Source organism: Anolis carolinensis, chromosome 2, assembly GCF_035594765.1.
Source record: "Anolis carolinensis isolate JA03-04 chromosome 2, rAnoCar3.1.pri, whole genome shotgun sequence".
Taxonomy (NCBI): domain Eukaryota; kingdom Metazoa; phylum Chordata; class Lepidosauria; order Squamata; family Dactyloidae; genus Anolis; species Anolis carolinensis.
The window spans coordinates 211,685,703-211,702,129 of NC_085842.1; the positions used below are offsets into that span (position 1 = coordinate 211,685,703).

The 16,427-nt window shown below is 43.7% G+C and overlaps 2 protein-coding genes across 6 annotated transcripts in view; one reads left to right on the top strand and one right to left on the bottom strand.

Annotated features, from left to right (window-relative positions):
- On the top strand, positions 1-15,750 carry LOC100564241 (uncharacterized). The gene is made up of 8 exons (XM_003216708.4): positions 1-91; positions 4,285-4,538; positions 4,693-4,756; positions 6,452-6,579; positions 7,665-7,783; positions 12,055-12,190; positions 14,516-14,612; positions 14,755-15,750. Exons 1-8 carry the CDS (start codon positions 22-24, stop codon positions 14,799-14,801), a joined length of 915 nt encoding a protein of 304 aa, XP_003216756.3. The 5' UTR covers positions 1-21; the 3' UTR covers positions 14,802-15,750.
- Positions 15,084-16,427, bottom strand: part of rbm10 (RNA binding motif protein 10) — a 27,031-nt gene continuing 25,687 nt past the window's right edge. For all 5 annotated transcript variants that reach the window (XM_062971675.1, XM_008103563.3, XM_008103564.3 and 2 more), the window contains 2 exons: positions 16,208-16,337; positions 15,084-15,333 (listed from right to left, as the gene is read on the bottom strand). In XM_062971675.1, coding sequence (XP_062827745.1) covers positions 15,208-15,333; positions 16,208-16,337 — 256 coding nt within the window. In that variant the 3' untranslated portion in view covers positions 15,084-15,207. The remainder of the gene's footprint in view (positions 15,334-16,207; positions 16,338-16,427) is intronic.

The window sequence follows — 16,427 nt, forward strand, 5'->3', positions numbered from 1 at the left end:
GGCTCGAGGGGCCGTGTCGTCATGGCGGCTCCCGGGTGGTCGGAGCGGGTGCGCGAGCTGCTCACGAGGATGAACTCCTTCCACGGCGCAGGTGCGGACGGGAAGGGAGAGAAAGCAGGTTTTAAAGAACAGAGGAGACGCCTCTGCTTGCATAAGTGTGCAGAGTAATCTTCAGGGATGGGCTCTGAGTTAGCTACAGAAAAAGACCCTGGCATGTGTTAGGTACTTTGGTGCAATGCCCTAGGGTGGTCGCATCTCCTTCTCTGGAGGTTGGATGGTCATCTGTCAGGAGTGCTTTGATTGCATATTCCTTCCTAGCAGGGGTTTGGACTGGATGGCCCTTTTGGTCTCTCCCGACTATACACACAACTTGATTAAACTGATGACCCAACATTATGGCTGTTGTAATAGTGGTAGATTCAAAACCGAGATTCAAGAAAAAGTCTGCAAATATACATTAGGTATCCGCATATTTTTATCTCTGGGGGTTGGTGCTCATCTCCATTTCTAAGCCGAAGAGCTGGCGTTATCCATAGATGCCTTTACAGTAGAGTCTCATTTATCCAACATCTGCTTATCCAACATTCTGGATTATCCAACGCAGTCGGTCTTTTAGTAGTCAATGTTTCTGTAGTCAATGTTGTGATATTTTAGTCCTGAATTCGTAAATACTGTAATTACTACATAGCGTTACTGCGTATTGAACTACGTTTTCTGTCAAATTTGTTCTTTACATGATGTTTTGGTGCTTAATTTTTAAAATCATAACCTAATTTGATGTTTAATAGGCTTTTCCTTAATCCCTCCTTATTATCCAACATATTCACTTAATCCAACGTTCTGCCGGCCTGTTTATGTTGGATAAGTGAGACTCTACTGTACCTTTCCCTTATACTTTTATCTGAATTCATGGTATGCAGTGTTGGCAGATTATAATCTTCCGTACGTTCAGTAATACTGTGTAACATATTTTGTGTTTCTGGATTATAACTGTCATTTCCTAACTGGTTTCTATCATCAAAACATGGGGAAAGTTTCTTAGACTGCAAAAACTTTGTTCTTGCGGGACATCCTGCCGCACATTTTGCTATAGTCTTTACAATGAACATCTCATAGAGTCCCTGGTTGGGACATGGTTTGTGGCAGCCACAAAAACAAAGTTTCTGGAGCATAATAACGACTTTCAAAGTAAGGACTGCACTATTAAGCAGGAAATAATACTTTCAAACCAGGAACAGAATTTTCTTCAAATTTTGTCACATAGTGTAATATAAAACATGACATTTTGAATAGGTGCTGTGTGTTATGCAGTCACAGCTAAAAAGTAATACCTGGTGACCTTTCCTCTTCTATGTCACACATAACTTTGATTCTGTGTTTGACATAGAGCCGAACAGTGAGAAATCCAGCGAAGGGGAGGTAGTTTACTTACTTTACTTCACTCATAGCGTCTTGGCGGTGGATGCATAGGTATCTGTGAAGTCCTATTCTTGATCTGCATTTTCTCCCGCAGTGAAGACATTGGTTTCCAGATGGAAGGCGGTCCTGTTCAGGGTTAGCTTGATGCGCCGTCCTCTTGGCACATTTCTCCCTTAAGCCCTCCATTCGTGCCTCTTCGAACTCCGCAGCACTGCTGGTTACAGCTGACCTCCAGTTAGAGTGCTCAAGGGCCAGGGCTTCCCAGTTCTTGGTGTCTATGCCACAGTTTTTAAGGTTGGCTTTGAGCTCATCTTTAAATCTCCTTTCCTGTCCACCAACATTACATTTCCTGTTTTTGAGTTGGGAGTATAATAACTGCTTTGGGAGACGGTGATCAGTCCTTCACCCACTGCATAGTAATAACAGAACTCAGTTCCAAAAGATGCATAGTGACGCCATTTGGATTATCTTAAAGGAGGATTAGACAGATATGTGATGCGGTCACAGCTAAAAAGCAACACCTGGTGTCCTTTCCTCTTCTACATAATGGGTAAAGGTACAGGAGCCCTCTCCAGATTTAAGTCGATTGCTGTATTTGGAATGGTATGGGATGTTTAGCCCACAGTATTGCCATAATGCACACCTTGAGAAGGAGATGAAAAGGTGGGCTGAAAGATCAAAGGATCTGATTCTCGCTAGAGCAGCTCCCACCATGTGGAAAAGATGCAATGTTTTAGAATTTCAGAAGAGATAAGGGACGTGATAGAAATGTTCACCATTATTCTCCAAATATATAAAAATGCAACAAGAAGGGAGCTTCAGACTGAACATGGGAAGGAACGTTTTGGAGGCAAGAACTGCTTGACCGTGAAATAGGCTCCCTTCCTTTCATTAGAGACCATTAAGCAGAGGCTGGGTGGCCACCTTTCAGGGACAACTTCGCTATGACTCTCTTGCATTGCCAGAGAGTTCGATTCAACATAATTTGTTGCCACCTCTATTTGATTCTGTGTGACACAGAGCCATTGAATCTTGTCATACGTTTAATAAGGTAAGGTAAAGGTTTCCCCTGACGTTAAGTCAAGGCATGTCTGACTCTGTGGGTTGGTGCTCATCTCCATTTCTAAGCCGAAGAGCTGGCGCTGTCCGTAGACACCTCCAAGGTCATGTGGCCGGCATGACTGCATGGAGCGCCGTTACCTTTCCACCGGAGCAGTACCTATTGATCTACTCACATTGGCGTGTTTTCGAACTGCTAGGTTGGCAGAAGCTGGAGCGAATAGCGGGCGCTCACTCCGCTCCTGGGATTTGAACCTGGGACCTTTCGGTCTGCAAGTTCAGCAGCTCAGTGCTTTAACACACTTCGCCACCGGGGCTCCATCATACGTTTAATATTTCCAACAAAAACAAACAGTGAGAAATTCAGCAGAGGGGAGGTACTTCACCCACTGCATATTAATAACAGAACTCAGTTCCAAAAGATACATTTTGGATTATTTTAGAAGATTAGACAGATATAAATATGTGTAATGATGTTATAAGGAAGAGGGAGCTTATTTTCTGCTGCCCTGGAAACTAATTCTCAGAGCAATGGGTTCAAATTACAAGAAAGGAGATTCTGCCTGAATATTAGGAAGAACTTTCTGACTATAAGAGTGGTTCAGCAGTGAAATTCTGTGCCTTTGATTGTGGTGAAGGTACTTTCTTTGGAGGCTTTTAAGCAGTCTGGATGGCCATCTGTTGAGGGTGGTCTGATTGTTCTTTTCCTGCATGGCAAGGGGATTGGACTAGATGGCCCATGTAGTTATAGATTCTATGATTCTAAGGCTGTGGCATGTATGTGGGATAATGGAGACAAATGGCTTGAATATTCCAAAGCTGTCACCCTTACAAAACAGAATCCTTGTAGACTGAGACCACAGTGCTTTGCAAGCTTGCCAAGATATTATCCTGTATGAACTTACTGACAAGCTTGTATCATGATACTTATACTCTGGATAAAAACCTGATGAATATATATACAGTAGAGTCTCACTTATCCAACATAAACAGGCCGGCAGAATGTTGGATAAGCAAATATGTTGGATAATAAGGAGGCACTAAGGAAAAGCCTATTAAACATCAAATTAGGTTACAATTTTACAAATTAAGCACCAAAACATCATGTTATACAACAAATGTGACAGAAAAAGTAGTTCAATACGCAGTAATGCTATGTAGTAATTACTGTATTTACAAATTTAGCACCAAAATATCATGATGTATTGAAAACATTGACTACAAAAATGCGTTGGATAATCCAGAACATTGGATAAGTGAGACTCTACTGTATTAAGAAATTACTCAGATTGTGCTACATTTGTATTGAACCCAGTGAGAAAGGTATTGCTAATGTCATAGAATCATAGAATAATAGAGTTGGAAGAGACCACATGGGCCATCTAGTCCAACCCCCTGCCATGCAAGAAAAGCAGAATTATCATTAAAGTGGGGAGCGGGATGAGCTCCCGTCTGTCAGCTCCAGCTTCCCATGCAGGGACATGAGAGAAGCCTCCCACAGGTTGGAAAAACATCGGGGTGTCCCCTGAGCAACATCCTTGCAGACAGTCAATTTTCTCACAGCAGAAGCGACTTGTAGTTTCTCAAGTCGCTCCTGACATGGAAAAAAATATTAAAGCAGTTCTATCTCTTAGACAGGACTGCTTCCTAATGTACAGAATCTTTCCATTAACATAAAACCTTTAGACTTTGATTGTGTCAAAACCCTTCGGGGGAAAGCCAAGGGTGTTCCTGGGAATCACTGCCATTCATTTGGCCCTCCTCACAGGGATTGTGGGCGACTGACTTGGCTTGATCTCCTTGCAGGCTCTTCCAAGGCTCTGTGCCTGCCATTTATGGTTGCTGGTCAACAGGTAGGCCATGTGCCACAGGCTGTGGCTAGATGTCTCTGTCAGTATCCAGCTGTTTTCTCAGTGTCTCAGGGAGATGAGGCACCAGCACGTGTGGAGCTGAGCCTGCAGCTGGCCTCCTATGAGCAACGGACGTCTGCCGTACAAGGGGTGCTCAGGGATCTGAGGGCGCAGCAGGCCTTTCCCTGCCTGAAAGAGTGGAGGGAAGAGGTGAGATGACTGGTTGCTAGTAGCCACAGGGTTGGGAAGAGATGTGGGTGTTTGTGCTCATGACTCTTTTTAACAATTTCCAGAGTTCCAAAGAAAGGTGGGGTGGAGTTGTAAAGCAGAGCTATTTGTTAACCAAAACATGCCTTTGTCCTAGCTCTACAATGTGATGCCCTACTTTTGTGACCCACCTCTCTTCAGCATGGAGCGTGCAGCAACCCGTGAGTCTGAAAACCTTTAATTTTTCCTTTAAGAAAAAACCTTTAAGAAAAATAACACCTTGTTTTCGTTAGATTTCACTAGATGAGACACAGTTAGAAGTCATGGAGAGGTCTCCTTATTAAGATGGACAAATGTGTAGAACAATGGTCATAGAGAAACTCGCTTAGAGCTTGAGTGCAGCCCAACCTGATTATAGTCAAGAATGCTTTTCCATTTACTTTTTCCCTGAGCTGGGCAAAGTTTAATCATAAATACCTTAAAGAAGGAAACCGGCACCTTTGCTTTTGTTACTCCAGGAACATGTTAATTGCTAGTGCTTTGCTTGTCTCAGGACCTGTTTTCAGTGGTAAAGTTCAGCAATGTCAATATAAAATGAGATAGTCAAACTGAATAGGCCTATCTCTTTCTAAAGATTACACAACCCAACTCAAAAACATTCTTGATGTCTTGGTTTTTAGGCCTGTTCCTAGGGTTATTTTGGGCACTGATTCAGAAAATTGCATTGGATAGACCACATCTGTCCTAGTTCCTTAGATATTGTGTGTAAAATAACTGCCAAATTTGTGTGCTAAATCTGTGCTTTTAGTATGAAATAAGTAGTGTTTCATGTAGTACATGTTTATTTTAATTTTTAATATGGTTGCTTCGTGCTTAAAAGATACTACTTTGAACACTACATTAATATATCTTGATTTTTTATGGGCAAGCAGAATGAAGGCTGGTATATGGCATATGTTCTGCATCTCAAAAACTAGAGTTGATAGAGGGAAACTGGTGCAATTTTTGAAATAAATAGATCAAATATACCCAGAAACGGGACTAGCATTCGAGGCACCAAAATGTGTGTTGGCCAGTGTTATAAATCCTCTCAATTTCTCAACCTTAGGAAAAATATAAGGGATCTATAAGATGTACTCCAAGAGTGGGCAATGTATACCTTCCATAAGCCCCAATAGGCATGCATTAAGTATAGCTGAATTGTCTCTGTGCTTCGATTAAGTATTACAGAGATCACTACTGCTGCCGATCAAGTTTTGGTGCATACCTGTTCCTCAATTTCCTAGTGACCTGTTTGGATAGTAAATGCCAAATATTTATCAGAGTGAGACTTTTGTCTGTGTCACGAGATGGAAGAATGTTATATTTATAGGCTGCTGGCCAACCCTTTCTCAGCTCCATAGAGGAAAGTTCAAGGCTCATAAAACCTTGTTTCAGTTTATTTTGGCCTAGAGCTATCACCTGCTTTTCTTTAGAGCAGTGGTTCTCAACGTATGGGTCCCCAGATGTTTTGGCCTTCAACTCCCAAAAATCCTAACAGTTGGCAAACTGGCTGGGATTTCTGGGAGTTGTAGGCCAAAACACCTGGAGACCCATCGGTTGAGAACCACTGCTTTAGAGTGACTATAGTCCTTTGTATTCACCCTCAACTTATCAAACTCAGCATTCTATTGTGTTTAATTCTTGTTGTAGTTATTAAGTTCTGGTCACTTGCCCTAAAGGAACCAAATTTATCCTAAATTAGAACAAAATTACAGAATTTAAGCTTCCTTGCTATAAATCTAGATGTGATCGGTGTTTGGTAAAAAGCGACAGCAGGAGAATAACATATTCACTGATAAAACCCTTCCTTTGGTCACACCTGGAAACTGTTCTCCTTGCCAAATTATTCCTTTCCGTTTCTCTCTTGAATCCAGCGTTATTTGGAGTGAAGTGCTACGGTGCTCACCTGAATGGCTACACTTGGCGAAATGGTCAAATGCATATGTGGCTGGCCCGTAGGGCTCTGAACAAGCCAATATACCCTGGCTTATTGGATAACCTGGTAAGAAATGGGGCAGAGGGGAAGGTTCAAAGGCCCTGCTTTCTTTGTTTGAGGGTTGAGATGAGCAAACAATCAGAATACATGTATTGGTTTAAATCGGGTCACATCCAGAGAGAATACTGACTTAAATGGGGTTTGCACATGCCAGAATCGGTACAAGCTTGATTTTTCTAAAGATTATTTCAGCAAGACAATTTTATCTTAGTGTTGAGAAGGAAGCGGTTTCATCTGCTAAGTTGTCTCTTTGAACAGTAGTTTAAATTTGGGTGGGCAATAAGCAACTCCCTTATACTAGGTTCAGCATACGTAATACAATTTCATTTTTAAGCAAGGGAGTCCAAACATTAAGTTGAAATGGGTTCCTAAAAATGTTATCTAGTTCTAAAACAAGGTACATTCTCCCCTTGAAAATAATTGGAAATGGGTTATACTGCAGTTGGGTAGAATGGCAAGGGTAAGGTAAACTTCCTGGAAGCTCCAGGTTAAAACCATTGCTTTCCATGGGATCCTATTGATCTGCATCGAACCCCAGAAGACACAAGAGACTGCTGACAGTTGGGCAATGAAACAGGATGGGAAACTTTGAAGGTTCCCATCACACCTGTTTTCAGTTGTAAAGATGGGAGTAAAGCGCAACAAGAAGTGGGAGCTCTGAACATAATAGCTGGCCTGTGTTCAGAGTTCCCTCCTTTTAGCTTCTTTTCAACCCTGGAACATGTGATAAGCTCAGGTCCTCTCCATGCTAGAAAAGAGGCTTAAGTGTCCTATGAGGGGGAGAATTTCTCAATGTGATGAGGGTGATTGCCTGAGTTCCCTCCTTTCAGGACACTTCTGCCTCTTTTCAACCTTAGAGGGCTATGCATGACAGCCGGAAGTAGTTTAACTCATGTGATGAGCTCAGTACCTCTCCATGTTTGAACAGAGGCCGAAGTGTCTTATGACTGGGAAATTTTTCAGTGTGATAAAATGGTGACTCTGCTCATTGGGCAGAAAGAGCATGATGGGCTAGCGATAAAGGTGGAATATTGCCTATGGGACAACGTATTTTAATAGCTCAGTATTGCTGATTTTTCTATTCCTTTTAGGCTGCTGGTGGCATTGCATCAGGGCTGAGCGTCAGAGAGACACTAGTAAAAGAGTGCCAAGAGGAAGCCTGCATACCTGCCTCCCTCACAGCATTAGCCAAGGCTGTGGGGACTATCAGGTAATAAGGCTACCTCAAATCAAAGAGAAGATGTGATGATGTTGGGATGTCATATACTTGGATGTGTGGACCAAGGAGGCAATAATATCAGTAGCCAAGGAATGTATAAAAGCACTTATTTATATTCTGCAAATTTTCTCTGATAAACTTCCATTTCTTTTTGAGACTCTTCCTGTTTGTTTTTAAAATCTTAATATAGCATCTGTTCTAAATGCAAGTCTGAGGGTCTGCAGCATTGGTTCCCAACTTTTGGGTCTCCAAGTGTTTTGGACTTCAGCTCCTACAGTCCCTAACAGCTGGTAAGCTGGCTGGAATTTCTGGGAGTTAGAAGTCCAAAACACCCGGAGGCCTAAAGGTTGGGAACTACTGGTCTACAAAAATGTCTGCCCACTTCTTGAGCCATGATAAAAATGCCTCCAAAGGGAAAGCTAAGGACTCTGTGCAGCTTCTGAGACAGTAGTGTTTTGGGGTCCTTGATCCCCAGCAGCCACATCTGTTCAATAAAGATGATTCTCACTGTTGCCCTCCTTTCCACAGATTCTTACTAATTTAAAAATGGGATTGTGAATGCTAATAGAGAACAGTGGTTTCCAGCTGTTGGTCCTCTGGATTTTTGGAGCTTTAACTTCCAGAATTCCTGACCACTGCCCATGTTGAATAGGATTTATGTAAACCAAAGTCCAAAACAAAGGGAGAAGCGCAGATCGAGAAGCACTGGTGAAGTTTAGAATCATAGAATCATAGAATCATAGAATAGTAGAGTTGGAAGAGACCTCAAGGGCCATCTAGTCCAACCCCCCGCTAAGAAGCAGGAAATCGCATTCAAAGCACCCCCGACAGATGGCCATCCAGCCTCTGCTTAAAAGCCTCCAAAGAAGGAGCCTCCACCACGGCCCGGGGGAGAGAGTTCCACTGCCGAACAGCCCTCACAGTGAGGAAGTTCTTCCTGATGTTCAGGTGGAATCTCCTTTCCTGTAGTTTGAAGCCATTGTTCCGTGTCCTAGTCTGCAGGGCAGCAGAAAATAAGCTTGCTCCCTCCTCCCTATGACTTCCCCTCACATATTTGTACATGGCTATCATGTCTCCTCTCAGCCTTCTCTTCTGCAGGCTAAACATGCCCAGCTCTTTAAGCCTCTCCTCATAGGGCTTGTTCTCCAGACCCTTAATCATTTTAGTTGCCCTCCTCTGGACGCTTTCCAGCTTGTCAGCATCTCCCTTCATCTGCGGTGCCCAAAACTGGACACAGTATTCCAGGTGTGGTCTGACCAAGGCAGAATAGAGGGGGAGCATGACTTCCCTGGATCTAGACGTTATTCCCCTATTGATGCAGGCCAAAATCCCATTGGCTTTTTTAGCTGCCGCATCACATTGTAGGCTCATGTTTAACTTGTTGTCCACGAGGACTCCAAGATCTTTTTCGCACACACTGCTGTCAAGCCAGGCGTCCCCCATTCTGTATCTTTGATTTCCATTTTTTCTGCCGAAGTGAAGTATCTTGCATTTGTCCCTGTTGAACTTCATTTTGTTAGTTTCGGCCCATCTCTCTAGTCTGTCAAGATCGTTTTGAATTCTGCTCCTGTCTTCTGGAGTGTTAGCTATCCCTCCGAGTTTGGTGTCATCTGCAAACTTGATGATCGTGCCTTCTAACCCTTCGTCTAAGTCGTTAATAAAGATGTTGAACAGAACCGGGCCCAGGACGGAGCCCTGCGGCACTCCACTTGTCACTTCTTTCCATGATGAAGACGACGCATTGGTGAGCACCCTTTGGGTTCGTTCACTTAGCCAATTACAGATCCACCTAACCGTAGTTTTGTCTAGCCCACATTTTACTAGTTTGTTTGCCAGAAGGTCGTGGGGGACTTTGTCGAAGGCCTTACTGAAATCTAGATATGCTACATCCACGGCATTCCCTGTATCGACCCAACTCGTAACTCTATCGAAAAAAGAGATCAGATTAGTCTGGCATGACTTGTTTTTGGTAAATCCGTGTTGACTATTAGCAATGACCGCATTTGTTTCTAAGTGTTTGCAGACCACTTCCTTAATGATCTTTTCCAGAATCTTGCCTGGTATTGATGTGAGGCTGACCGGACGGTAATTGTTTGGGTCGTTCTTTTTTCCCTTCTTGAAGATAGGGACCACATTCGCCCTCCTCCAATCTGCTGGGACTTCTCCTGTTCTCCAAGAACTCTCGAAGATGATTGCCAGTGGTTCTGAAATAACTTCCGCTAGTTCCTTCAATACTCTTGGATGTAGCTGATCTGGCCCTGGGGACTTGAATTCGTTTAGAGTGGCCAGGTGTTCCTGGACAACTTGTTTCCCTATTTGGGGTTGGATTTCCCCCAATCCTTCGTCCATTCCATGTTGCTGAGGTTGAAGATGGCTTTCTTTTTGTGAGAAGACCGAGGCAAAGAAGGCATTAAGCAGTTCTGCCTTTTCCCTATCCCCTGTCACCATCACCCCATCTACTCCTTGCAGTGGCCCTATCGCCTCCTTTTTCTTCCTTTTTCTACCAACATAAGCAAAAAAACCTTTTTTGTTGTTTTTTATGTCCCTGGCAAGCCTGAGCTCATTTTGCGCTTTAGCCTTGCGAACCTTTTCCCTACAGGAGTTGGCTATACGTTTGAATTCTTCTTTGGTGATTTCTCCCCTTTTCCACTTCTTGTGCATGTCACTTTTGAGCTTTAGCTCAGTTAGAAGTTCTTTGGACATCCATTCTGGCTTCTTTGCACTTGTCTTATTTTTCTTCTTTGTTGGCACTGTTTGCATTTGCGCCTTGAGTATTTCACTTTTGAAAAACTCCCATCCATCCTTAACTCCCTTGTTTTTTAATATCGGCGTCCATGGAATGCCGCTCAGTAATTCCTTCATTTTTTGGAAGTCAGCTCTCTTAAAGTCCAGAATGCGTGTTTGACTTGTCTTAGTTTCAGCATTCCTTTGTATTGCAAACTGCAGGAGCACATGGTCACTTGCCCCTAAGGATCCAACCACTTCAACTGTATTGATCAGGTCTTCCACATTTGTTAAGATTAGATCAAGAGTTGCTGATCCCCTTGTTGCCTCTTCTACCTTCTGGACCATAAAATTATCTGCAAGGCAAGTGAGGAATTTGTTGGACTTTGTACTCTTGGCTGAGTTTGTTTTCCAGCAGATATCGGGATAATTGAAATCGCCCATGACTACTATATCTCTTCTTTGTGCCTGTTTGGTCAGCTGTTGACAGAAGGCTTCATCAAGTCCTTCATCCTGACTCGGAGGTCTGTAGTAGACACCCACGACAAGATCTTTTTGAGTCCCGGTTCCCTTGATTCTTATCCAGATGCTTTCAAGCTGGTTTCCCGGATTACAGTCTTGCATTTCTTCTGCAACGTAACTGTTTTTGACATATAAAGCTACTCCCCCTCCTCTCCCCTTTGTTCTATTTATGTGAAAGAGGTTATAGCCCTCAATGGTTAAATTCCAGTGATGGGAGTAATTTATGGGCAGGTGGCCTTCTAAATGCCATTTCCAGTTTCAGTAGGAATGCAGGGACAAGCATATGAGATAAAGATGACTGTGTGTTGTCAAAGGCTTTCATGGCTGGGATCACAGGGTTGTTGTATGTTTTCTGGGCTGTCTGGCCATGTTCTAGAAGTATTCTCTCCTGACATTTTGCCCACATCTATGGCAGAAACATCAGGAGAGAATACTTCTAGAACATGGCTGGACAACAACCCAAAGATTATTCTCATTGTTCTAGGAATACATGAGAGAAACATGACTCCTACATAATTTGGACTTCAACTATCCCTAGGCAGGAACATACCTGAACAATCACATAGATTCAGAATTGGTAGAGACTACCAGGGCCATTCAGCCCAACCCCCTTCTGCCATGCAGGAACACAGAATTAGAGCATCCCCAAGAGATGGTCATCCAGCCTCTGCTTTAAAACCTCCAGAGAAGGAGCCTCTACTACACCCTGAGGCAGCAGCATGTTCCACTGCCAAACATCTCTTACTGCCAGTGAATTCTTCCTAATGTTTAGGTGCAATCTTTTTTCCTGCAATTTGGATTCACTGCCATTATGTCCTAAGTCACCAGAGTAGCAGAAAACAAGCCTGCCCCCTCCTCAGTATGATGTCTTTTCAATAATTTAAACATGCTATCGTCACCTCTCAGCTTTGTTTCCTCCAAGCTAAACATAAGCTGTTCCTTGTAGGGTTTGCTTGCCATCACCACACAAGTCATACGTATAACTGAACTACTTCCCCTGCCTTCTCCCACATCAGCTACACCTATGAGGGGGCACGTGGAGGCATCTATCCTGAATGCCAATTTGTATTTGACCTGGAGCTGCCTGAAGACTTTGTGCCCCAGGTGGGGGATGGAGAGGTGCAGGAGTTCTACCTTTGGCCACTCGACAAGGTTGGTAGATGCAATTTGACTTGCTCAGAAAAGCAGCTCTTTTAAGTGAACCAGTTGGGGTGAGGCCATACATATGTATCTTTCCTCTTTCAGTTATTTAGAGTAATAAAACCAGCTGTAGAAAACTGCATGATAGTTTATAGGCTCCAAAGTAGTAGCCATGCCAGGCAGCAAACCAAAAAACAAATAAAACACCCTAGTTATATGACATCATGTGGACTAAGTAATGTACGTTTTCAAGAAAGGTGCTCCGCTAATGAAGGTGCATTGTGGCATAATGTGTGTATAAATCTTTAAGACAAGGCTTTTTTACCATAAAATTTTAATTAAGGATACAGGGTCCATGGCAGTCGAAAGAGCATACTGTAGGTCAGAGCTTTCCAAATTGTGTGTTGTGACACATTCGTGTGTAGGTAAGGTATGTCATGCAAACGTAATGAAAAATGTCAAAAATCTGGGAAATGTATGTTATCTTACAAATTTATGTTTTTTAAATATATAATTTTTTTTCCGTATCAGGAGCAACCGGAGTTGCTTTTCATTTATATAAATGAAAAGTTTTCATGAGATAGTTGTGTCCTCATACACTTCGTTATTACAATTTATATATGTTTGTATCTCTTATAAGGGGTTGAAACTGAAACTAGTGTCACGAAATGAGGCATGTCTAAAAAAAGGTGTGTCACTAACATGAAATGTCTGGAAACCTGTGTTGTAAGTAATGACAAGAATAGTAGGCTCCAGTTTATCTTCCCTGAGGTATCTAACCTAACAAGTAGGATGGCCATTTTAGGCCAGTGGTTCCCAACCATTTTTGACCAGGGACTACTTTGACCAGGGACCACACTCCAACATTAGTACCAAAAGGGTTATTAATACAGTTTTTAATCAGCTTTAGATTCTGTTTGGTTTTTTGGCTGCTGATTCAGAAAAATGCATTGGATAGGCCACATCAGGTCTAGTTTCTGATACAAAACATATGCCATCCAGTAGTTGCCATCTGTTCGCCTACAGAAAACCATATTTAATAATCTAGAGCTGATGTGGTCTATCCAATGCAATTTTCTGAATCAGCACCCCAAATAACCCCAGGAGCAGGCCTAAAAACGAAGACACCAAGGCTCCCCCACTTCCAGGCGCCACATGAAATGGCTCCGCTCAGAGGGAGGGAGGAAGAGGTTAGAAGCAGCAGTCAGGAGGCTTGTTGCACTTTTTGTGAGTAGTCAGCCTCTCCCCTCCCAACATCCTCATTGCCTCGGCACTGTAAGAGAGTTTATCAAGACCAGTTGCTCTCGTTGCAACGGTGTAGTAATGGTGAAGACAGGGACCATACAGTAATCTTGGTTATCCAACATAAATGGGCTGGCAGAATGTTGGATAAGTGAAAAAGTTGGATAATAGGGAGGGATCACTCGCTCACTCAGGCAGCGAGTTCGTTTGTTTACTAACAAAAAACAAAGAAGAAAAGGCGGCAGCGACGGCAGAAGCAGGGGCCTGGCCTCCCCTTCCTGCCTCCTCCAGGCCCTGGTTCCCTACCTTGCTCATCCTGGTGGCAAAGGCAGTGGCGGTAGCCGCTGTTGCCCTCCCTCACTTACTCGCTCACTCACCAGGCTGGGTCCTGGATCTGCCACCTTTGCCACTAAGACCCAGCCCAGTGAGTGAGCAAGCGAGCGAGGGCAGCAAAGTCGGCAACAGAAGCAGGAGCCTGGCCGCCTCTTCCAGGCTCCTGTTTCTGCCTCCACTGCTGCCTTTGCCGCCCACCCTCCCTCACTCACCTCCCTCCCTTGCTCGCTCGCTCGCTCACTCATCCACCCTCCCTCGCTCACTCACCGGGCCGGGTCCTGGTGGCAGGACCTGGCCCCATGAGCGAGCAAGCCAGGGAGGGTGGCAAAAGTCACCACTGCCACTGCCTTTGCTGCCAGGATGAGCGGGATAGGGCAACGAAGCCCAGAAGAGGCAGGAAGGGGAGGCCAGGCTCCTGCTTCTACCACTGCTACCGCCTTTGCCGCCCACCCTTCCTCGCTCGCGCAGAACCCAGCCGGGTGGCAATGACAGTAGCTGCCGCCTTTGCTACCAGGACAAGCAGGACATCAGATAATACGGAGTGTCAGATGAGCGGATGTCAGATAACCGAGACTCTATATTTTAGTTCTTGGGAACCATTGGTGGTCCACGGATCACTGGTTGGGAACCATTTTAGTCAAACTGTTATTCAGCTATGGAGAACTTTAGCTCTTACGGATATGGCCTCTTCACAATCTGAAGAGTGATGGGCGAGTGAAGGCAACCAGAGTCATATTTCCTATAATTCTTCTCTTTGTACAGGTGAAAGAGGCCATTGGATCTCCAGATTTCAAGCCAAACTGTTCAATGGTGGCACTGGATTTCCTTTTCAGGCATAGTTACATCCTGCCTGATGAAGGTGAGCTAGACTTGAATCTTAAAAATGTACGATAAAGGGGGAGCAAAGATAGGCTGGAAGCGAGAAGGGCTATAGATGCACTTGACTGAGCATTTTATTTACCAAGAGACTGATGTGTCTCCTCATCTCACTTATCTTTCAGAACGTTATTATGCAGAGCTGGTTGAAGGGCTGCACAGGCCACTTTAAAAGAATAACAATGGCTGTTCTGGTGATATACATTTTGTCTATGGTTTTTACTGGTCCACTCCTCTGTAAAAAGTGATAATACAGAAGGATCTCAGATGGAGAGACTAACATTAAGTCTACTTTCTGCTTCCAGCTTGGCCTCAAAGAGCTATTATGTTTTTTATACACACACACACACCACAGTGGTGTACTTCAGTAACTTATGTTTGCACAGGGACTTACAAAAGTACTTGGCAGCTGCATGTGCTCCAAGGCTCCAGACATGTAAAAAACACTTTCATGTCCATTTTAACATTTAATTAAAAAAAAGTCAACCAAAGAAACATTGTGTGAAAGTTGGGCACTAGGGAGTGGGTGGTGGGACACATCGGCAAAATACTGTACAGGTGTGTACTCTGCAAAGAACTCAGTCCGTCTCGTTGAAACGTGTCACCATAGTCTTGTGCAATGCCTCGCGGTAGGACTCTGATGCTACAGCCCCATAAGAGCTGCCACGTGCACCCAGGCCAGACCCACGGACCCGTGTTGGGGCCTAGGAAAAACCAGAGTGGGGGGGGGGGGGGGGGAGAGAGAGAGAGAAAACAAGTATTAAAAAGAGTGACACACTCTTATAGAGAGAAATAAATCTTTCCTCCCTCCCTGTACAGTCTATAAAAGTCTGTCCCTAGGCACTTTACTCCATGCATCCAAGGAAGCGGATTTAGGGTATATCTACACTGACCACTGAATGCAATTCCAAACCGGTCCTGAAGAATGTGGTTTCGCTGTGCAGATGATGACAGAGGAAATCCTGGCACCAGTTTTAGGCCCAGATGGTGATGACAGAAGCCACAGAGCACTGATGTGCATTAAAGGGCTCTCTTTTGTGCATTTTTGTGGGAGTTTGTTGTCTGGCCTCCACAGTTTGTAACTAGTTTTGAACTGCATTAAATGGTCTGCGTTGGTTGAAGCTTGGTCTCCACTAAATCTAAAAACATATATATCATCAAGCAAAAGGCTCATAATCTCCTCCATTCTGCAAGTACAGTTCATGAGGCAACTACACAGCATGTCCCACAGAATGAATGAATATATGTGTATGTGTGTGTAAATTTGTCACATTGTCACAGTCACCATTACAATTTTCTCCATATATTCTCATAACATTCTGATGATTGCTTTTTTTCCTATTTCCTTACATTTCTATTCTTATCTACTACTTATACATATCCAATTTTCCCATTCCCTCTTCCTCCCCCCCCCTCCCACCACACTCCAGGAACAGTTGTACCTCTGCTCTTTGTATTTTATTTATTCAATCATGAAGATTGTCTGATTCAATTCCTTGTATTTTCCTTTCCCTTTTATTCTAGCTAATATGGAGGCAACTATATTTACAGTAATTTGGGGAAAAAACCGTCTGGTACCTCAATAGGGGCAACAATGCCCTGCTTCTTGCGACCCAATCCACTGCCTTCTTTCCAGCCCATGGCCTGTAGCATGCGGCTACCAATGTTGTCACTTCCGAGCCCGTCCCGCGTTGGTTGTTCAAAATCCCTGTTGCAAAATAAGGAGAGGTTGGGGAGGAAAGCCTTAAGGTAATAGTGTCCTCTCTTTTTACTAAGTTCACAGGAAAGTACATAGTAT

What these genes read in the sequence shown, in the direction of transcription:
- LOC100564241 (XM_003216708.4), top strand. Translation starts at nt 22, where the DNA reads ATGGCGGCTCCCGGGTGGTCGGAGCGGGTGCGCGAGCTGCTCACGAGG. An exon ending in GAACTCCTTCCACGGCGCAG is followed by an intron (nt 92 to 4,284) that starts GTGCGGACGGGA and finishes ATCTCCTTGCAG; the next exon opens with GCTCTTCCAAGGCTCTGTGC. An exon ending in ACCTTTGGCCACTCGACAAG is followed by an intron (nt 12,191 to 14,515) that starts GTTGGTAGATGC and finishes CTCTTTGTACAG; the next exon opens with GTGAAAGAGGCCATTGGATC.